Source organism: Pelodiscus sinensis, chromosome 14 (genome assembly GCF_052426305.1).
Source record: "Pelodiscus sinensis isolate ZL-2025 chromosome 14, ASM5242630v1, whole genome shotgun sequence".
NCBI lineage: Eukaryota > Metazoa > Chordata > Testudines > Trionychidae > Pelodiscus > Pelodiscus sinensis.
In genome coordinates, this window is record NC_143065.1 from 28986325 (window position 1) to 29010803 (window position 24479).

General features: G+C 41.3%; 1 protein-coding gene across 2 annotated transcripts in view; it reads right to left on the reverse strand.

The window, feature by feature from the left end:
• ABHD17C (abhydrolase domain containing 17C, depalmitoylase) overlaps positions 1–14415 on the reverse strand; it is a 46172-nt gene extending 31757 nt beyond the window's left edge. Inside the window, exon 1 of one of the 2 annotated variants that reach the window (XM_006139269.3) lies at positions 12971–14413. In XM_006139269.3, coding sequence (XP_006139331.1) covers positions 12971–13506 — 536 coding nt within the window. In that variant the 5' untranslated portion in view covers positions 13507–14413. Of the gene's footprint in view, positions 1–12970 lie in introns of both variants that reach the window. The other variant, XM_075897113.2, reaches the window with a different exon arrangement.
• Between the last annotated feature and the right edge of the window lie 10064 nt (positions 14416–24479).

Sequence of the window (24479 nt, forward strand, 5' to 3'; positions counted from 1 at the left end):
AGGCTTTAATTGGAGCCAGGCAGGTTTAGATTGGATATTAGGAAAACTTGCTGTCAGGATGGTTAATCACTAAAGTAAATTACTCATAGAGGTTGTGCAATCTCCATCATTAGAGCAGGTTAAACAAAGAGCAGGTTAAACAAATACCTGTCAGGGAAGGTCTAGTCCTTAGTCCTGCCATGAGTGCAAAGGGCTGGACTAGATGACCTCATGAGGTTCCTTCCAGACAGACCTAGATTCTAACATTCTATGATGTATATTTTCTCTGTGGTTTCAATTTGATAATGAGCTTACTTCTAGCACTAAGCTGTTGCTATGCACATGTATCCATCACATTTAACCCCAGATATTGTACTTAAAGAATTATACGGGATCTTTTTCAGGGGGACAAAGCAAAACACTACAGTTATTGGTAATACATATATCAATATTGTATTGGGCTTGGCTCCTATTCTTCCCCTTTTCAATGGTTGCAACTGTTGATCTCAGAGATGCTTGCCTTCCACGCCTCATTTATTCATCAAGAACAGAACAACTTTCAAGTCAAAGGGGTAACATCTATTCTACATCTAGTACAAAATCATTTTCTTTACCTTGATTATTCCCCTAAGGACTATAACATTACACAAAAATATATAAAGTTCTATATTATGAAAAGACTTAACACAAAGATTTATCTACACAGATATGGTTGAATTTCAATGGTGGATGAAGTATTGTTTCTCCTTCCTTCCTCAGCACAATGGGAGCCTTCAGGGTGAAAGGCACAACACAAACCAGTGTCTCCTTATACAGAATCCACAAGTGGCAGAGATGTATACAGTGTTCCTATACTGTGTCACAACATAACTGAGAAAGAAGGGGGGAGGATAACTGAATAATTCCACTTGGGAAAGGAAAAAAGCTAAATTTAACACCAATTCCTTTCTCTGAATTAGCACTAATTTTGGAATGGAAGTCATTAGTGAGAAGTACTGTGTCTGTCCCAACAGAGAGACAGAACATCCTAAGTCCCTGCTGCTGCTAACCCAAGACTGATTCAGAATTGGATACAGAGGAAAAACATCTCAGAAGTCATACCCAAATGTCCTCCACGTATTGCAAAAGTCATTAGATTGAAGAGTATTTAAGAGTTTCCTGGGAGGATAGGAAAGTGGACAGAGAGATTGACAATTCTAGTCTAGGTCGGTAAGGTGTGTTCAGTGGCCTATGTGAAATGGATTAGGTCTCAGGTCAGCTCTGGTAGAAATGTGCCCAGACAAATTTGTATTTGGCACTATGCTATTGTCCTTGTTTGCATTTTACACACAGAAATAAAGGACCACAGAGATTGAAAAAACCCCTCAGCCCCATCGGTGGTCTCACCTTTATCATTTTCATAAGTGTTCAGTGGTGACCTCTCTCTGTTCTCTCTCAGTCAATGGTAAAATTCCCATCTCTTTCAAGGAGACCAAGAGCTAGGCCAAGACTGAGGGCTTGTGAAAATCCTACCATTGACCACAAAACTTCATATACAATTCACATTCCAAAAAAAGCCACATTTTTCTTGTAAGCCATCTCTAATTTGGCTTACAAGTCCAGAAACAATTCTGACTGAATTTTAGTTAAGAGAATGCAATAATATTTGATTCTGTATTCCCTCCAAGTTAAAATCCTTTGTGTCTGTAGTACCTTTTAGTACAGGGCTTAAGCAGAGGCTATAGAACTATGTTATTGGTTTTGCAAGTCAGAGGCTTTTCAGGTGAACATTTCTCAAATAACTGTCCAGAGGGAGCTTAGGAGAGGGGTCCGAGGGTTATTGTATTGAAATTGTAAGAAATTGCTAGAAGTTTAAATTTAACTTTACTGTATACTGGCCAGATTAGCCAGAAATGTACTGGCTTCTCAAAGGGTGATTCTAGCGGCTGAAGTTTCCTGCAACCTATGCAGAGTCAGAGTGTTAATTATTAATCTGTCCGAGGGAAAGGTTATATGTACGTAACCACTTTACATAAAAATAGCAAAACAGGTGTTGAAACAAAGGGCCTTTTTCATGTAACCACGCAGAGAGCTAATTATGAAGTTAAACTTGATTCATACCTAGATTGCTACAACAGCAGAGTTCTACTACAAGTTTAGCAACATTAAAAGCTCTTAGTTCACTACAAAAATAGGTGTGTTTTTACATCAAGACAGCTAAATTGTTGTAAAATCATTGTTCAGATAAAGAATAGGAAGATTTTACCGTGAGGGATTTAGTTGTGTTCAACCAATCTCCCTATCCACCAGAGGTTCACCCCATTAGCTGTCTGGAGCTAAAAGCTACTTCTAATCTTTACATTAAGTTAGCAATCTCAATGTACAGCAAAAGTCATAATGAAGGAAGAGTATGCCAAAGCAGAATTTCCAAAAAACAAGAAGAATTTAGAAAGCAGCCCTTCACCTCAAGCTTTTTGCCCTTCATATGACATTATCCTATCTGCAATTGATTGCACAACCTAACACTCAAAGAGGGAAAGTTTTATTTCCTCTGAAACTTTTGTACCAATTCTTTCTACAAGTAACTCCTAAGATTACTGTAACTCACTAGTTAAAGAACTTTAGAAGTGTCTATTTCCAGGCTGTACACAGGGACAGGGTTTTATATATAGTCAGTTTCACTGTTTGTTGCTGGTGGACTCCATCCTCCAGCCTCTGAAAGAAGGTTGGTTTACCACCAACAGCTAAACCAGAATCTGAGCCTACAGCAGGCAGCTGCCTGCAGACAGAAAGGGAGAGAGAAGGAAAGTCCTATGATGTGAACAAAAACTATCCAATCAATCCTATTTAAAATTAAAACAGAATTTTTAAAAACCTCAGAACATACCATTTAATTTGAAGTTAGTTTCGAAAGATTCAAGTTGAGTGCTCCATTACAGAGAAATCCAAATTATTTGTTAATTTGTTTCAAATACTGTACAAATAAAATTATTTGACCATGTAACACTGAATTTGATTTAGTGGTCATAACACATTAATATCTTAAATATCTGTTAAAAAATTAATCCCTTGAGAGCTCCTAGGTGACACTGCATGCCTGAAACAGATGCAAGCAGCATGTCACAGCACATAGTCAATAAATGAACCTCAATTTAGCATATATTTCATACAAAGGGGTCAAAGTTTCCAATGTAGAATTTCAACAATTAAGACTCAAACATTCTGCTGCCAAATAATTCAAATCTTCCTGGAAACTGAAGCCTCCTCACAAATAAACCATGGTATCTTAAGAAAATCCACCAATGGATTTCGCATAGAAGAAAATGAAAAACAAGTTTATAACAAACTTAATAGTAAAAATTTACCAAAGAAAAACAATGGTCCTGTAGCACCTTAGCGACAAACCAAAAAATATATAGAGATAGTCTAAGGTGCAACAGGACCATTTTTTGTTTGGTTGGTTTTTTTAGTTACAGACTAATACTGCTACCCCTCAGACTTTTAAACATTCAAGAGCTCATCTTAGTTAACTGCCATGCACAGGCAGAAAGAAAGTTATTGGGCTAGAGTCTGCCATTTAGTCAAACTGCTTTCTGCCTTTGTATCATCTGGTCTTAAAGCCCACATATCCGGCCTTTGGGAGGCTCATTCCTTGTGCTCCGCCTTGACACCATATACTACTGCCTACTTGGCCAAGGCTTGGCTCGGCAGTTCAGAGTCCTGGCACCTCTGTGATTGCCATGTCAATTATGTAAGGAAAAAATTGCTTGAGTCCCAGTACTTCTCATCACAAATGCAGCAGCACTAGTTGGCAAAAAAGGACACCACTACATTACACAAATTCTAATCTGTACACAGCAGGTCCAAGGGTAGCACAAGCTTTATGCTCCTTCCCAGTGCCAATAACTTGCACTGTGTTCTGCTCATTCCACTGGGCAATTCTATACTGAAAAACAGATTTCTTGTCCCTTAGACTACATTTGGAAACATAGCAAACTTCATATAATTCTCCACTAACTGCCAGCCCTGCATGCAAACAACTTGGAAGCTGAGAATCAAACTGGGTTCTTTGTATACAAGAACACAAACCCAGCGTGTCTACCAGATGCCAGTTTGGAAGGGAAAGACTGGCAGTTAGGGGAAACATTTCTCTTGCTAACTGAACAAATCTGATAAGGCTGTAATTGAGCTAAGGCCATACAGACTCTGCCCCAGACTTGCCTTTTTTTTTTTCCAGGCAATTTTCAAAAGAGAAACGTACTCCAAGAAAACTGATGCCACATTGTATCACAATTGTTAACCTACCTCATCCAAGTCTCCAGTCATTCCTCCAAAAAGGTACAAGCAACAGTCAATGCCAAGGAAAGAACCACCATCTGTTCCTTGAAAACTGCTTCCTCACAAATGACTAATCACAACTGGCATGCTCAACTTGTTACTCTCCCCTCACTTCTCACATCAAGTGCTTATCCTCACTTGCAGGCCATGCACTTGTCCACCTGGCTGCCATCTCCGCCCTTATTTCCATTGATTCCTTCCTCCCTCTGACTGACCTGCTCCCAAATTCTTCTTGTTTTTTCTACCACTCCCTTCTTATTCCTTCAACCATTCTCTTCACTCAAATCCCCCCTTTTAATTCATGAGTAAACTCCACAATTCTAGCACTGATGATTTTCAGAGGCTGGACCTGATCCCCTTGTGCAACATGCTAGTGCTCTAACATGTATGTGCTCAAGCTCCATAGGCAAAAGACTGAACATTGACAGCATCCAACTAATGACTATTTTGCAATAGTCCCTCATCATTTTGCATTATACAGCCAGAAGCTTAAGTTTCCATGATGTGGAGGGGACCTTGTTAAATCTTACTTTTTACTGTCTTAAGTACAATCCCTCATGTAATTCCCAAAGAAGAGCTTTTGCTCAGCTATGTATCAGATCTGCATTAGATACTGGTAAGCTGCTTCGGGGATTCAGCACTTTGATTTTAACTGATCTACAGATTAAGGTTTTTGAAGGGAATTTTTTTCCTTACATCATCTCTTTCAGCCCTATGATTCTATGATCTCTGGACTCAATGACAGTTAAAGGTAGTGTACTCAAGAGTTATGCAGCATCTAGAAAAAAACACAAAGCAATTTTTTTGTGTTTGAGAGGCCAAACAATGTTAAATATGGACATTGGTATGTTAATTTAAACATGAATCACTTTGTTCACAGTCTATCAATCTCCCTTCTATTGTCGATTCACCTTTACCTCTGGAGGAAGTGCTAGTTACTCATTAAATGCATCACTGACTCGAGAAAAACAGTGTTCTTCAGCCACACATTTATTAGTGTTTGCACATTTCAGAGATAGGGATAATCTTTGCCCTGTGTAACTCAAGACTTTGCAGACTACTTTTCTGCCGATCTTCTTAAAAACAAAATTTTATGAAAGGGTTTAAGGTGAAAGTTACTGTAACCTAACGTGGCAATCTAAAACAGAATTCTAAACCAAAGAAATCAAAGCAAGGTAAACTCCACAAAACAGATGTCATCAATATCTCATTTAAACTATTAAACAAGGAACAAGGAACAAGGAACAAGGAACGGTCGTGTGGCACCTTAGATTTTAACAAATGTATTAGGTCATGAGCTTTCGTGAGTAAAACCTACTTCACCAGATGAGCTGGAGTGGAAATTCCAGAATCCAGGGTGTATATATAATAGCAAAGGGCATTATCTGTCAATTGTATGACCCGTGTTAATTAAGCTAATTAAGTCAGACTGGCTATGTCTGATTCATCTTGTAGCAGTTGGAAGTCATTATAAAAATCTTAGAATTGAAATGGACTTAGCTAGAAAGAAAAAATAACCTATTTCCTTTAGTCTACTCAGTCTTTTAAAGTCCGTTTACTCAAATGGTGTCAAAGTTTGCCCACAAAGTCTACTGATAGTTGACCCATATTTTTGTTGCACTTGTAATATTCCCTCCCATATAATTTATTCATGACCTGTATATCCTTAGTTCTCTGAAGTCCCAGATAACATTACTAATTGTATTTTACTTGAGCGCACAAGTAATGAACTACTGTAAACTTAGCCTAGTGTTGGTGTGCAGTTAACATGAAGTGCTGAGAGGTGCACTTTTATATTTAAAAGAAAAACAATGATACCCATATTGTGCCTACTCTACTGATCTAAATGTTTCCTGTAGTATGCACATATGAGAATTTGCAAGTCAAACTCTTTAGGTAGTGGGCAGTTAGAAAAGTATACAGAGAGATCATGTACCATTCTCTGGTAAGAAGAGAGAACAGCATTAGCCTTTCCCTCCCTCAACCTTAAGGCAGAAGAATAACCTGAGTTGCTAAACATGGATGTGGGCACATTTCACCATATTCCCTCCACTTTTTCCCCCATGCACATGAAGAATGACTTTTGTTATGAGCACTAATAAGTATCACCTCCATATTGGTGCACATTAAATTAATGTTGCAGGGGTGGGGCCAAGAGGTTCAAGGGTGCAAGAGAGGGCTCAGGACTGAGGCAGTGGATTGAACTACCAGGCATACCAGGATGCATCTCTGGGATGAGTGCTTTGGATGCAGGCTGCCCCGGGGCTGCAGCAGGGAGAGCAAAATCTCCCCACTAGGGATGTTAAATTTGGATTAATTAACTATTTAACGTCACAGACAGAACTCAGCGGCAGCGTAGACACAGGTATAGTTTTGTCGACAAAAGTCCACTTTTGTCAACAAAACCCTGTAGTCTAAACACATTCGTATTGAAAGCGCTAGAACCATTAGACAAAAAATGGATGTGTGCTGACAAACTATAGCAATTAGTAGGATATACCCGGAATATACGGTTTAAGCATGTGTGCATCCAGACATGAATTATTCCAAAGAGATACATTTGAGAGGAGGTTTGAGGAGTTTCAAGAATCTTATTTTCCCTCAACCAAATGAGCATAATATAAATTGCTCAACTAGGTCCCGAAAAAGATTGAAGCATAACACTAATTCTCTGAAAGAAAGGACTTCAAGGGACTATGCTGATCAAACAAGTCCCAAGTCAGTTATTTAAATATTCAACTCAGCTGAATGAGTTAATCTAAATTCTTTCAAACAAGATTTTACACTAGAGGGCTGTTGAAGCAAGATTGTGTCGAAGAAAATTAAAAGTGGCAGTTGAAGGATGTTAATAAAAATACTAACAGCTATTTTGGTCTCTGAAAAAAAATATACTAACTAACATGGGCTATACTATTTGACTCAGACAGTCTCACCTCTGATATAGAAAAGCACTAGAACCTCCTAAGGTGACTAGTTACACTTCCTGCAAGAATTCAGGCAGTTATGCATTCTGACTAATGAAAACAAATTGTAAATTTTTGTTGCCAGGTTTTGCAAAGAAAATTGCATGAGGTAGGAATGGAAAGAGAACACCAACAAAATAGATCTCTCTACCCCCCGCCCTATCCCTCTTTAATATAGCTTGCATAGTGACAATTCAGAATAGAAAATATCAAAAATCTTTGAAATTCCCATGGTTTGGGGGGGAAAAGTTCCTGATTTATCATGAATCTTAAATAAATTCCTACTAGGAATGCTTGACTTCTATTGTGTAATATTGAAGTCTGATCCCTCTATTGATTCATCATCCCTGAAAGAAAACTAGAAAGTCTCTGCTGATTATGAAGTATTAAAAAAAAGAAAAGTTGAACTGTTCTGATTCTCTGTTATGGGTGAGAGGACATAGCTAACTAAATTAGTCCATAGATCTTTTGATATTGTCTTCCAAGGATTCAGACACAGCCCACTACAATCTCCTCATCCATTTCACAACATTCAGATAATAATCTGATGCGTTTCACTTTAATATTATACTTCAGAGTCAAAGAGTTAGGAAAGTGATACTTTGTTTAATTCATGTGCAATTTTTAAAATCACTTCACAAATTTTTCCAGAAGAGTTTTGGGAATGCACACATTGATTTTATTACACCTACATGACTGAAGCACAAGAGCACACCAGCGTAAGCTAAAAAATATGACAGGGATGGAGGAGCTGTGATTTATTCATCACTCACTCTCATCAACAATCAATCAATAACTGCTCACAGCCCAGAAGATCAGTTTACTATTTTATCTAATTTATTTTCTATTGAGTGAAACTAGATGTAGAATTTAATTCAGAGACATTTAATTAAATATCATGATGTCAGTAAGAGAGAATACACTATGCCATTACCAGAGTCTTCCAAGCATTGTACAATCTGCAACTGATTAATGTATGGGCAACATAGAAGTAGTGATATCAAAAAATAATGTTTAGAAAAATGTTTGTGGTCATACTCAAGAGTTTAAACATAATACCCAAACAAGATGATTGAAAACATGTATCCTACTCATAAGGCTAACAGAACTTACCTTAATATAGGATTCTTGAAATGTTTTTAATCTTTCACAAGTAGTTTGGGGGAGGGAGGGAATCAAGCTATATATGGGAGTAGTTCGTATCAGCCACCATCTCAGTTAAATATTAGAGTATAAGTTAATTATATCATCACAAACAGCAAAGACCATTAAACATATTTACATCTGCATAGAAGACACAAGATCTGAAACGCTTTCTATTCTATCCAGTTCTATTTGTTAATCGAATAAAAGCAAGATAGTCAACGCAAACTGAAACAAAGATACTAACTCACAGAAAGTCACCTACCCGTAGAAATCCAAGAAATTACTATAAGAAAAATGTTTAGCTGCTTAATGCATGTGTCTTAATTAACTGGAAGCAGATTTATCTCAGCTTGAACTCCTCAGTTTATAAGGACACAATAATTATAAGGGCTATAGCAACCAAAGTTTGTTAAAGTGCTGGACCAGCTTTTGACAAAAGTAGTCTTTTCTGCAGATACTGAGAGAATATTTTCTTCATTTCAATGTATTAGTTTAGCTCAATTCAACAACCGGTTTATTCAAAGTTAACAAACCAGTTGGGAATAGAAAAAGCAGGAAGACTTATTTTTCTTCTCCAATTTATAAATAAAAAGTAGATATGAGAGGATGAGATGTTAATTTAAAATGCAAACTATGTTTTTATGTAATTTGAGAAACTTTTTTTTGTATCCAGCACATACGAAGTAGTTTTATTCAATAAAAAATGTAAATGCCACCTCTCTGGACTATTTAGAATTCTCAGGTTTTTTGAGAGATGACAGGTTTTTGTTCCAAGATCATGCACAATATTATTCAAATTGCTGTATAGTTGGGAACCTGAATGTGCAGTCACAATACTCACTATAGGAACTCTTGTATATTTACAAATGCCAGCTAGTGAACACAAAAATAATTTATATTATTTATTTTCCATTGATTGCCTATATTAAAAATATTAAAATACAATTTGTTAATATAAATTCATTGTACACAGATTCAACAGCTCGATGAGCATGCTACAAATACATGGAGTAAAGAGAACCCTTTCCCCATACTCTAATTAAGAAATAATACCAGTCTTGCTCGACTATTGTTGGTAATATTACATTTAAATTAATAAAATCCCTGTTAACTTTACTAAAATTAGTAATATTTTACAGGGGAACTGTAAAACTAAGAGGAGTGAAATTTAGAAATGTGTTTAACGTTACCGTCTTATAGCCAGGAAAGACTCTAGTTTATCAAGCAAAAGTGTTTATTATCAAAGCCATCTTTGTGTTCCATGCCTATTCTTTCAGGTTAGTCAGAAAGAAGGAGTCCTGTGGCACCTCAGAGGCTAATAAATTTATTAGGGCATAAGCTTTGGTTGGTAAAATCCACTTCATCATCATAAAGCTTGTGTGCTAATAAATCTGTTAAGTCTGTAAGGCTACGTCTATACAGCGGAGCTATTTTGGGATACCTCTGGTATCCCAAAAATAGCTATTCTGCATCTTAAGAGCAAGTTGGTTATATCAAAATATAACGGGCTTGCTTTTCCAACGTCCCTGTAAACCTCATCAAATGAGGGATAAGGACGTTTTGGAATAGCACCTTATTTCAAAATAAGATTGAAATAAGCTACACAATTTGTGTAGCGCAAATTGCATAACTTATTTTGGGTAAGGGTGCTGTGTAGACGCACCCTGAGGAGCCACAGGATTCATTGTTGTTTTTGCAAATACAGATTAACACAGCTACCAACCCTGAGACTTTTCAAGCAGCAGTGCTGCATGCAGCCTAGGATCAGCAAGGGAGTCCCCAGCTCACCCTGGGCTCCATGTAGCACTGCCACTTTGAAATGCTACATGCAGCCTGCAGACACCCCAGCTAGCCCCAGACTGCACACAGCATTTCAAAGTGGCAGCACCACATGGAGCCACTTTGAAGTACTCCTTCCTGCCCCACCTGCCGCCTCTTTCTGATAAAGGCAGCAAGGGGGCGGGAGGGAGAGAAGCGACTAGATGATTAGCATGTCAACTATCTGATAAGTATTTGCTTATGGGATAGTCAACTAGTCCTTCATATCTCTACCTTGAACACTATATATTACAGTGAGATTTAAGAATAAAACATATTGTAACATATTGCGTGCGGGTCAGGTTTGCATTTTTATAAGGAAAGTACTTACAGATATGGATCTCAGTTCTAATGCTGCATGAAATTAGGATTAGTGACTGTAAAACTAACCCTGATTCTTGTTAATTTTGATATGCTACTTAGAAAGTGTATGAAGAAACGTCTGCCGGCTCAGGAAAACAATTTTGTGCTGGTTCATATTTAAAAAGATTTTCTTTACAAGTTAGAAGCCAAAGATAAAAAGCTTACATTCTGTAGCAACTGATCCCTTAACTGGCATCCATCCATACATGTTCTAAGGAGAACTTCCTCCTCACCAACACAGAGGCATATATATACAAGTACACACAGTTAAACATGCATCTCTGTCACTATCATGCAAATCTCCACGGCCAGAATCAAAATGTGTCAAAAAGACACCAACTCATATGATTATAACATTTCTTCAGACTCCTAAAACCAGTGCCCATAATAAAGTCTGAATCTGTTAATGTACCATTAAGAATTGGAATATACAAATGCAAAACAAAGTACATCTTCCTTCACTGAACAGATATCACTTTGTCTGCCTTAGAAAATACAGAAAATAGCACTTTTGCCTGAGTTGGAGTATACGAACAAATCCACAACACAGGTTTAAATCAGTCTTGTTAATTCTATTCACTTGAAATAAAAAAATTAAGTGGCAAGTAAAATGTTTAATCTTACAATCTAGAAAAATGGACAAAGACTGTATCCCTAGACAAGTAGGTTCTTATGTCAATTTTTCATGTCTGATTTAGACAATATTAAAGTTGGGGCTAGAGAGGAGGAAACAAATCACAGAAACTTTGAGTGAAGCATCTCAGGTGATCCTTAACACCTGGCTCTTAAATAGTGCTTCTCTTCCTCTTAGATCTTATCTACCATGTTGATTCTTTCATTACTCTGGGTAAAATCACATGGCATATGTAGTTCTTTACAAATTAACGTGTGACTTTTCAAACAGCTTTAGTATTTTCAAGAGTTGCTGGAGAGCCTTACAAACTGCACAGTTAACTCACCAAACAGGTACAGTACATACAACAAAAGAATATGCTTTTCTACATGTACTTAAGCACTTAAGATAGGTGCAGAAAGTAAGGGTGTGGAGGGTGCTACAGCAGTCCCCCAGACTGCGCCACATGCCTGGGCCCCAAACACCAATCAGTGCCTGGGTCCGGGCCACCAGTTCCAGGGGGCCCCAGCTACCAGCCCCACTGCCTCTTGGGGTCCTGACTGCCAGCCCTGTGGGCTCTGCTGTTAGCTTGGGAGTCCCAGCTGCTATGGGCTCCACTGCTGGGGGTCTGCTGCTGCCTGGGATCCCAGTGGCTCCGCTGCAGGTACTGGGTCCCTGATCATTAGCTTCATGCCCAGGGCTCCACGGCTGCCCCTAGCTGTGGCACCAGCTCGAAGCAGTGACAGGCATGAACAGAGTAAGGCAAGGGGGAAGGGGAGCTCAGCTCCCCCATCCTAAAAATTGTTCCAATACCATTGCCACACAACAGCATGCTTCAAACTTGACCCAGATAGGTCACTGCCAAAGGCAAGAGGATAGTTTGGGCTCCATGCTTATTTAATCGTTGGATGCTCCCACTGCAAACAGGGAGATCCAATTAGTAGCAATTCTGGTGATAATTCATGAGACAGACACATGCTCCCAGGAAACAGGTTGAAATCACCTACTCATTTCACACTGGCCAGGTTTCTTTGACAGGCTGCAAGACCTAAAGCTGCCCGGCACGGAATTCAGCCATGAGTAGTCCTCTTCTCCTGCCCTACCACTAAAGAAGGTGGCCTACGTTATAGTGTTTGCATGGAACATGGAGGTTCCCCCCAAAAGAAATTTCTATCAGATGGTTACTGATTTTTGGTCAGTAACCTAATCTACATTCAAACTTATTACTCAAGCTTTGTCAGTTTGTATATACATAGGATTTGCCCCAATTCAGCCATTGCTGGCCAACAAATGTTGTAATTGCACCAGTACAAAGACCAAGCATAGACAAAGAAATTCATAATTTGCAGCCATTGAGCTCAACCTAGTGTCAAACTGGGATATACTCAATCAGTGCACATCCCAGCTTCCTTTATCAATGAAGGTAGGCAGTGATGTGGTACATCAATTGTTAGCTACTAATGACTGAATCCCCACATAAATAGAAGACCCAATAAGCAAAATCTTATAACTAATCCAAGGCATGCAGTTCCTCATGTTGTGACTGCTGCTAATCCTCTGAAGAAGCCGTCAAAAAAACCAGACTCCTCTTAGCAGGTGTATTCAGATGCTGAATAAAGAAATGCATATATAGACTTCTTCCTCCCACCCCTTAGCAGATTAAGTACACAAATGTTGAGTTTAACAGGGTGAGAACCATATGCAAAAATACCCATATTCCTTACCAAGCCAAGAGCCATGCTTTGATGCCTTGTCCCCAACATCAATTTACCTTGTCCTGAGGGCTTGCCAGGCTGCATCTATGTCTGCATACAGGTTTTTCTCAGAGGGTTTGCCTGAGCTCACCCCATAGCCAGAGTAGTCGTAGGAGAAGACGTTGCAGTTGATGCGAGAGCCAAGGCCAATGTAGAAGCTGCACATCTGACCGAGATCCACAGCATTGCCATGCGAGAAGAGCAGCGTATACCGGCTGGCAGGGGCACAGCGCACAAACATGCACCCCAACCTGTTATCCCGAGATGTGCGAGAGAAGAAAACCTCCACGGCATCCAACTCCCGCTGTGAATACTGCCAGTCCGCCCGCTCACTCAAGTGCAGACTGCAGCTGCCTGTTCCTGTTGGGGTCCCTGACCCTGCTGCCGCCGCCCCAGCCTCTTGCTGCTGGTCAGGCTGCAGCACTGTATATGTAGGCTCCGGGGGCAAGAAAGCCAACTTAGCAGCAATGCGGCTAGGGCAAGGTGGGCAGCAGAACAGCCAGCACAGCTCGCCCAGAGAGAAACCGTTCATTCTGGGGCCTTGTTCTGGCATCAGAGACGCTGGAGAAAAATTTCCTCACACTGGAAAAAAAAAATTCAGAGGCCACCCACGACAACCCACTGTCGGCCTTGCAAGAACTACACCCCCAAATGCAAACTGTCCCCCTAAACCTGTAAGCTACCAAAACGAATCCAGCTCTCCAAATCTAGTAAACCCATCTAGTGTGGGGGGGGGGGGAGAGGAAATGCAAAACATAAATCAAGTGCCACCGTCCTTCCAAAATCTATTACTAATCCTACGATCAATCCAACTCCCCCAAGAGGCTGAAATCACCTCCTCATTTCCCACAGCCCAAGTTGCTCTGGCTACCTGGAGCACCTAAAAAATAATAATCAGCCTCCCCCCCCCCAATCTACATTTGACTCAGTGCAGAGCCCCTCCCCCCCACAGAAATTAAAAGCAAATTCCCCCTCAAGTAAGACGGGGGCCCCAGTGCAACCCCCAGAAACCACGAAATGCCAAAGCCTCCCCTCCCCCCAATTAGCATACGGCCCCCACGCGCCACCCCGACAACAGCCCCCGTGCCCCTCCCCGGCTCTGCGCCCAGGGACCGGCCCAAGCCTGCAGCCCTGCCGTGGCGCCCCGCCCCACACAGCCCCGCTAGGCGGCGGCTCCCTCAGCCCCGGCTCCCCCCGGGCAGGGCCATGCCGGCTGCGGCGCGCAGACAGGAGCAGGCAGCGGCCATGTCCCGGCTCCCCTCACCGCTTCCGGGTTAGGCAGGGGCCGCCCGGTACCTGCGGAGCGGGGCACGGCTCCCGGCCCGGCCGCGCGGCTCGCTGCTGCCCCCTAGCCCCGCGCCGGCAAGCAGAGGAGGCGGGGAAGGGGAGCCGGCGCGCGAGAGTCAACCCTCAGGCCCCCGCGTAGGGAGCGTCCGACCCGCCTTCTGGCCCTTTAAGAGAACCCCCGCCCCTCGCATGCCTCTGTCACGTGCGAGCTCCCTCCCCCCGCGCCCGCGGCCCATCTCTTGTGCGCCTGCGCTATAAGGCTCCTGGGCTCCCTGGAGAAGGGGTGCGTGGGGCAGCTCTGCTGGGATCTTCCACCACGTGACTGTGAGATGGCGAGGGGCTGACTGGCGTCCCCCAGTGCCCAGCCTGTTGCACATAGTCTCCAGCTTGTACAGTTTGCTCCTATCCCCCTAAATGAAGTTGCATCCTCTGGCCTCTCATCAGGGCCCCTAAGCCCAGTAGTGAATGCAGGCATAGGTGTGGGAACTAGGAGATCTGGGGGTGCTGCTGAAGTGGTTTCCATTATATACAAGTTTTATAGCAATGGAAGGCATCCAGGTTCTCGGTATGGCCCATGAGCCATTTGTTTACTGTTGCCCCCGGTCAGAGTTGCTACATTCCACTGGTTTTCATCTGCATCATTTTTTCTTAACAGCATGACATGAAAAGCAAGGCACAGGATGTGAGGTGTATGCTGATTGTACACACCATTAACTGAGAGCCACGTGCTCCCTCTGCAGCACTTCTATGGTTCAATAGACCCACCCTTTACATTCTAGTACCAAAGCACAGTTAGCAAAACTACTCTAACCCAGGAGACCATCTTGGTTACAACCATCTTGGGGCCCAGTGAACTGAAGGAGGGCTGCTTGTGCAACCCATACACTACCTTAGGTTGCCCATCACTGGTTTATAGTTTGGATCAACGTTACAAATTATTCCAGTTCACCCCTCCCCTCCAAATACATGCAATGAATGGGGAGACACTAGGACACAAGCCCTTAAAGCATCCCTAAAAACTCCCCACAAACATTAAAATATGCCATGTGTTCAACTTTTAAGTGAGTGAGTCATCTGGCCGAAGTCAATGGCATAGACCTCCCAACCCTGCAGTGGCTAACTGGGGTGCCAACACCAATCTATGATGAGGTGGGTGGGCCAAACCTCTAGGCCACCTTGCATAACAGAAATATTTAGTTCCAACCTGAATGGGGGTGCCTGGGTCAAAGCAGGACAATCTTGCAAAATCTGGGAGGTGGGGAAGTTTTCAGTGGTGTTTTTTATTTTGCTTCCATTCAGAAATAATAAAATGTGTACAAAGGTGTCAGTGACACATGGTATTCTCTGGCTTTTAGAATTAAAAAGCCGCCAAACAAAAGAATTACCAAATCAAATATCAATCTTTAATCTAACTTTGCAAACAAGAAGAGAATCAGAATGACTTATTTCAAGCAGTCTATGAGTCAGGCTCCAGGTGAAGGACATACTAAATGACAGTACTGGTTGGACCTCCCTGGTCCAGCACCCTCGGGATCTGACGAGTCCCAAGAGAGGGAGTTTGCCGGAGCATGGGAGGTTGACCCCTCTGCTGATGGACTCCAGGCTCTTTCAGGGACTGTCAGCAGATTGCCAGGCTCCCCTACCCCCGGGCCACCACGCTCCAGCTTTCAGCTAGCTGCTCCCTCATGTGGGTGGTCCAAGGCTCTCTGGTCCAGCAATATGTGTTGTTGTGTCAGATCATGGATGCTGCCAGGCCAGAGAGTCTCAATCACTGCAAAGCCCTAAAGAAAGCCACTGCAAATATTCCCATGCAAGGATGGCATGGTGAGTTCATCATATGCTGATAAGTAACCGGTCTGCTGAGTTCTGAATAAGGTGAAATCTGTCAAGCAGAGCCTTTTTGTATCACACCCACAGTGATATCAAAACTGAGATAGTTGGAAGTTTGGCTTCCTATTTGGCTCTAGGTAGGCTGCATGGGATAAGGGTAAAATTTCTTGGACCATATCTTATCACTAAAACATCTGAAAAGGTATGGCACGCAAGGAATCAAGCAGCAAAGGTGAAGCACTTACATCATAAATAGCTTACTACTGCAAACAGAACAAAATTAGAGAGACAACATTTCCCAGATATACAGTGTTTTTGCAGCTGTGTTGATTCCAGGATATTAGCAAGCAAAGGTGAATGAAGTAATGTCTTTTATAAGATTCACCAACAGAATTCAGGGAGACAAGATTGCAAGCTTACTGGAGCTTACCTCACTCACCTTCTCTAACATTCCTCATAGTCCACCCTGAAGTCATATTTATAAGAGAAAGTCAAGTATCCTCTTCTAAATGGGAAATATCATGTAATTTGCTCCTTCATTCAACTTGTCTGTATAAAGATAAGTAGATCTTCATTGTCGTTCTAAATGCTCTACCGTTCAGGTTAATCCAAGTCTGTCTCTTGTACAAAAACGTAGCTCCTACATTAGCGGGGTGGTCTCCTAGAGAATGTCAACAATTGCATAGGGCTGAGAACGCATAAAGCTTAAAAAGGAAATCGACTTGAAAAGGGAAGAGTAGAGATTAAGGAACAGAAAGTAGCTCTGAGGGCAAACAGTAATACCGTACTGCTGATATCACATCAAGCTGTGTGCACAGAATAAAGTTAATATAATACTCCGTGAAATAAAATTATTAGGACTTAACCTGACCTCTCACTAGGCAAATATCCAATGTTCCTGAGTTTCTAAAAGACATGTAGCCTCTCTTGCATGTGTGTACAATGGTGGTATGAAGAATACACACGGACACAAACACAGACCCTATGGCGTTGTTTGGCCTACAACACAGATAAGGGTATGTCTACACTAACAAGGCTGTTATTTCGAAATAATAATTCCTGCTTGTGAAGAGGAATACGTTTATTTCAAAATAGTTATTTTGGGAGTTATTATTTCAAAGTAACCTAGTAGTGTAGACATACAACTTAGAGCAGCTTTGACAGGCTGTAAGGCTGTCAGGCAGAAACATCCCACAAAGGGCCAGTCTTTAACGGCCTAGGATTGCGAGAGTACAGTGATGCTGTGGCGTGGCCATCCTCCCTCACCCCAAGCTATGCCTATCATACACCTTCTGTTAAGAGCCAACAGGAAGAGCTACACAGAAAAAATAATTTGCAGTGCCCAAGTAAAATGTTGTATTGGTCTTACAAAATCCAGAAATTATATTCATGAACTATTTCCAGATAGCTACAGAGGGGTAGCCAAGTTAGTCTGTAACAGGAAAAACTTTAAAAGCAATAAATAGACTAGTAGCACCTTAAAGACTAACAAAACATGTAGATGGTATCCTGAGCTTTCGTGGGCACAACCCACTTCTTCAGATGATAGGATAGCATAAGAATTAAACTTGTAAATGAAGTTAAGTTCCAATCCTTCTCTGTGTATTTGACTTGTGGAATTGGCCTGAAACAAAAGCCAAATACACAGAGAAGGTTTGGAATTTAACTTCATTTACAAGTTTAATTCTTATGCTAATCAACCTCAGCTTGGATCAGTCCACACGAGAGATCCACTTCCTTGATGCTACAGTACAATTAAATGATGGACACATTTCTACCACCCTATACTGGAAATATACCGGCCACTACACTTATCTTCATGCCTTTAGCTTCTATCCCAGACACATTTCTCAATCTATTGTATACAGCCAAGCCCTAAAATACAACCAGATTTGCTCCAATCCCACAAATAGAGACAAACACCTACAGGATCTACATAGAGCATTCATAAAACCGAAATACCCATCCGGAGAAGTGAAAAAACAGATCAATAGAGCCAAAAAAGTACCCAGACATGAACTACTCCAAGGCAGGCCAAAAAGAGAAAACAAGAGAATTCCACTTGTCATCACCTATCGTCCACAACTTAAATCCCTTCAATGCATTATCAACAATTTACAACCTATCCTGGAAAATGACCCCTCACTCTCAGAGGCCTTGGAGGAAGGCCAATCCTCACTTACAGACAACCCCCTAATCTCAAAAAAATTCTTTCCAATAACCACACAACACACCTCTATCATAATCTTCCTGGAACCCATCTCTGCAATCAGCCCTGGTACCAAATCTGCCCACACATATACACAAGCGATTTCATCACTGGACCCAACCACATCAGCCACCAAATCAGAGGCTCATTTAACTGCACATCCACTAATGTGATCTATGCCATCAAATGCCAACAATGCCCCTCTGCCATGTGTATTGGCCAAACCGGACAGTCTTTATGGGAAAGAATTAATGGACACAAATCAGATATCTGAAAAGGCAACACACAGAAACCTGTTGCAGAACACTTTAATCCACCTGGACACTCATTAATGGATTTCCAAGTCACCGTTTTGTTCCAGGCTAATTCCACAACCCAGATACACAGAGAAGGATTGGAACTTAACTTCATTTACAAGTTTAATTCTTATGCAAATGGTATGAAAAAGGACATTGGCTGGCTCGCACACTACCTTCCACATCCTATGACTTAACCTACCAACCAAACAGATGCTAATTGTTCTTATCAGCTTGTTGTAACTATTTGAACCATCTACTCGCTCTCTCTCTTTTTGTTTTTTTCTCCTTCCCCCCCCCTTTTTCCCCCCTCTTTTTTTTCTCTCCCTCTCCCCTTCTCCCTTTCCCTTATTTATTCTTGGATCTGGACTTCTAATACTCCTGTCATCTGAAGAAGTGGGTTACGCCCACAAAAGCTCATGATACCATCTACATGTTTTGTTAGTCCTTAAGATGCTACTAGTCTACTTGTTGTTTTTTTAAGTTTTTCCTGTTCCCAGATGCACAATTATGGATAATTCTTGTAGAAACCCCTACACTGACTCTGCACTACCTGGGGATCTTAAAAGCCGCTGCATGATACCAGAGTTCAAGCAATGCAAAGGGAGCAGTAACTATTTGCCTCTCCCATGCTGGAGATGCCCTTATGCAAGGGAGTCTCCAGAAATCACAGAGCGGGCCAGCTACACCTGTTCCTGCACTTCCACCGGGGCATCAGGGGAAGAAGGGCAATGGGTATAGTGTGCCTTGCTAATATTTGCAATTCTCAAAAGCTGAAATTATTTGAAGAGCTGCTTTACTAGGTCTTTGATCCGTTTATTCCCATTAGTACTATTAGCTCAGCTGTTTGCCTCTTGTGCTCCCCCCTGCCCAGCATTTCCTTTGCCCTCTTTTGTTTCTTCTCTCTCATTTTCCAGCCAGCAGGCATCTGCATAGATTTTACTTAAATGTTTTCACAGTATTTGGTCAAGAAAAACAAATATTTCTGCTTGTTACTGCGGAGCTTGTCTCTGTAATGATCTGTAAATAAAGATGTTCCCACTGCTGTGCATTGTAACTACAATACACTAGAGTCACTGAACACAGCACAGCTTTGGTGCTATGCTTTAATAGATGACCCACAGCAGTGCTATGTGCTGGAGTTTATTAACAAGATAGCTATTTAAATGCCCTAGAGATGGGATGAAATCCACTGGAAAATTTGTGTCTGTGGGACTTTTAATGTTAGATTTGATTTACTGGGGAAGGTGACAGTAATTGGCTGGAGGAGACATGGAGGAGAGCTCCCACCAACTGCTATCAACAGGACAGTTGTGTTACTTCCCTGAGTAAGGAATAGAGCGTATTCTTATCTAGATAGTCATTATTTATTTTGTATTCCTCTGGTCTTTCCTGACAGTTACAAAGGCAGAATACTTGCCATTCCTTTTCCTCTTTCTCTGAGCATCAGCTATAAGAAAGACCAGGCAAAAAAACAATGAACATGTGGTCAGAGAAGAGATTTCATAGCAGTAACCTCTAGAATATGTATCATGCACAATAATCACACTTGATTTGTCCCAGCAAAAGAATATGCTTGTTAGAGCTGGGCAAATGGTTAACATCAAACACCCATTACTATGTGACATTCATAACAGTCAGACTAGGTTAGATCAGGAGGCTAACACCCTGTCTTCCGAAAGGGGGCAAGGCTTGGTATTTTAAAGGGAATGAACATAACAGGGCAATCACTGAGTAATCCATCCTCTGTTATCCACTCCCAGCTTCTGGGATACCCAGAGTGTGGGATTGCACCCTGATCATTGATGGATATTACTGTATATTATTATACTCTATGGCTGTGTCTACACTGGCGTGATCTTGTGCACAAGCGGCCACTCTTGTGCAAAAACTTGCTGGCTGTCTACACCGGCCGCATGTAATTGTGCAAGTAAACTGACGTTCTAATGTATGAAATCAGGGCTTCTTGTGCCAGAACTCTGACGTTCCCGCTCAGGAATAAGCCTTTTTGTGCAACTGTTCTTGCGCAAGAGGCCAGTGTAGACAGGCATCATGAATTTCTTGCACAAGAAAGCCCTATGGTTAAAATGGCCATCAGAGCTTTCTTGCGCAAGGGAGCATCTACACTGGCATGGATGCTCTTGCGCAAAAGCACATCTCTTGCAGAAAAGCACATGCCAGTGTAGACGCTCTCTTCTGGAAGAGTTTTTGCAGAAGAACTCTTCCGCAAAAGAGTTTTTGCGTAAGAACGTGGCAGTGTAGACGTAGCCTAACAATTTCTCTCTCTTTTGTTTGAACCCTTTGACAGCATTCATAGGGCTAGTCTTTGGCATATTTATAGGGATAGTCTTTGGCGTATTCTGAGAGCAGATGGAATACCACAGCAAGTAGTACAACTCATTAAGAGCTTTTATAACGTTTTCACATGCAGCGTGGGAGACAATGATCTATGCTTCAAAGTTAAGACTGGAGTAAGGCAGGGATGCATCATGTCTCCCATGCTCTTTAACTTAGTCATAGACTGGGTTATGTGGCATACAACAGATGATGAGCCAAGAGGAATCAGATGGACTGTCTTCTCCACATTAAAGGACCTTGATTTTGCTGATGACCTTGTACTGCTCTCCCATATGCATTGTCATATGCAAGAGAAGACAAATCGACTCTGTACTTTTGGAAAACAGGTCAGACTAAGAGTTAGCCAGAAGACGACAGAAGTCATGACCCTAAATATTGAGGCACCAGTGTCAGTTAAGATCGATGGCCATGACCTACCTATCACAGAGAGCTTTACATACTTGGGTAGTATTATCAGACAAAACGGAGGCATCAGAAGTAATATCCAGAGCAGACTCAGTAAAGCCAGAAATGTCTTCATGTGTCAGAAAGTCATCACAGTACAGCATCCATACCAAACTGAAGTTTTAACAGAGCCGTGTTTTATCAACACTATTATATGGATCAGAATGCTGGCGGATGACAGAGTACGACCTTGATAAATTGTCAACTTTTTACATCAGAAGTCTTCAGAGGATCCTCCATATTTTTTGGCCAAGAATAATTTCAAATCAGGACCTGCTTGCGCAATGTAAACAAGATGACATGGCTACCATCATTATGAAAAGACACTAGAGATGGATTAGGCATGTGCTCAGGAAAGATGGAAGCTCCATCACAAAGATTGCTGTGCAATGGACCCCTGAAGAAAAGTGGAAATGAGGACGACCCAAGACAACATGGCACTGGACCACTGAAGAAGAAATTAAGAGCATGAATTACACATGGGCCACTATTTAGAGGCTGGCCAGAGACAGACAGATGTGGAGGACCTTTGTTGCTGCCCTATATGCCAGTGGGTGTGAAGGACGATGACGATGATGATTTTTGAACCTAGTTATAATTTTGACCTTCACAACATGCCTGACAACAAGTTCTACAGATCAATTATATGTTGTATGAAGAAGTACTTACCTTTTGTTTGTTTTAAGCTTCTTGCCTATTAAGTTCATTGAGTGACCCCTGGTTCTTGTGTTATTTGAAGGAATAACAGTTCCTTATTCATTTTCTCCATACCATTCATAATTTTAATAGACCTCTATTATATTCGCCCTTACTTATCTCTTTTCTATGCTAAGAAGTCCCAGTGTTGTTACTCTCCCCTTATATGGAAGCGGTTCTATAATCATTTCAGGTGCCTTTCTTTGTACCTTTTCCAATTCTAATATGTCTCTTTTGAGACGGGGAAACCAAAACTATGCATTATTCAAGATGTGGGTTTACTATGGATTTAGTATCTTATTGTTTTTATAGTGCGTAATAGCTACCTAACATTATTAGCTCTTTTGATAACTGCTGTGCAGTGAGGGGATGTTTTCAGAGAACTATCCACAATTATTCCAAGCTCTCTTTCTTGAGTGGTAACAGCTGATTTCAGCTGTTATGAACCTGAAATGCAGATTAGGTGCTTTCTGAGATTTGAGAATTATATGAGTAAATTTTGGCCAATTTATGATAAAAAAAATATAACTGTATTACACAAATGGGAAGCACTGGGATCCAATGAGCTTCTTTTTAAGAGTTAAGCATTCAAATAATCCCCAAAACAAAATTCAACCTGCATGAACCCATCCAAACTGAAATGAAAGAAAACATTTTTCTAACCCAAACTAACTGAAACCAAACTGTATAACAGATTCCATGATGATGGATAAAACTAAAATGAAGACAAAACTAAAATGTGTTAACCATTCAAAAGGTCTGAATTTTCAAGCATGAGTGCTCTGGAGTTTTTGGAAATCCATTTCCTTTAACTTGTATCAAAATGGATATCCAAAACTGAGGTACCTGAAATCAGTAGGCATCTCTGGAAATGGGCCACATAGACCAGATCTGAATGAAATGTAGGAAGTCAATATTTTCCCAGAAGAAGGAAAGTTAAATACATGAATTGGATAGTTTTAAAATTTTTGCTATAAAACTGGTTCCATATACCAGCCAGAATGCTGGATGCGAACCCCTAAAATCCATAAAAATCTCAATATGGATCAGAATTTTATGGGAAGAGGTTATCTTGAAGGGTCTGAGCTATAATCCCAAATCTGGACCTTCATGAGCATGGTGACAGTTCAGAACTGGACACAAACTTCATGGTTCAAGCCCATTCAATTAAGTAAGAGATGTAAATTAGATGAGGCAGAAATGCACTGTTCTGCAAGAATCCTGAAAAGAGAGAAAGATATCATGGAGTTTGGCCTTTGTGCATTATTCACTTTGTTGAGTCTGCTGATTTATTATGAAAAAGTGCTATGAAAGAAAAAAAACATATTAAAATAAACAGTATGGACAGGAGTTGTACACAGAACCCCTTCTGTACAATTTCCACTGCCTTCCAAGAATGAGTTAAGTAATCTGTAGATGTGTCTGTCTTAGGGTCTTATAATGTATCCCATCACCATAATGTCTGGGCTCCTGGCTCAGACTTACAAGCAATTTTGTAACACTAATGAATCAATTGCCTGCAAGTGCCAATATTCACACTGTGTATTTGTCATAGCAAAAACCTACAGCCAGAGTGCAATGTAGTGATAAGAAAACACAGGAACAGCACTATGTTAATGCTCTGAGTGAGTGGGAGTAGATTGCAGCCATGTAATTTAAATGGGCATGAAGAGGAAATATCATCCCGTAACATGAAGAAAATATTGCTGAGCAAACACTAGAAAGAAATGCTGAGTCAGTTTGGTGGATGCTACCATTTCTCTGAGTCAAATTCACCCATGATGAAATACCAGATGAGTTTCAATGCAGTCACTCTAGGGATGAGCTTGACTTTATGTTGGTTAAAATATAGCCATGCTTTAGAAATTTTAGTGGTTGTCTTTAGAGTATATCCCAACAGTGGCAATAATTTTTTATAAGGGGCAATTTCAAGAATTTGGTAAGTGGTCAAGGGCTGCATTTTTCCATGACATTAATGGAGGTCTGGGATGGAGGTTGGGTGCAGAAGGGAGCTCAGGGTAGGGGTCTGGAGTGCAGGATGGGGTGTGAGGTCTGGGAGAGAGTTTGGGTGAAAGAGCAGGTTGTGACTTGGGACAGAGGATTGGGGTGCAGAGTCTGGGAGGGAATATGGGGTCAGAATAATCTCCTGCACTAAAGGAGAGTTGCAGGAAGGGGTGCAGAGTCTCAGAGGAGGTTGTGACCTGATGCAGAGGTTTGGATTGTGACCTGGGAGAGGGATCGAGGGAAAACATAAGGTTTGAGGGAGGGAGGGGCTGATGCAGGCTTTGGCCTGGAGATGCTTATCTTAGGCCAGGGGTTATCAAACTCTGCATTGTGGCTTGTAAAGGCAAGTTGCTAGCTGGCCAGAGATGCTTTGTTTACCTGTGCCTCTGCAGGTACAGGGGA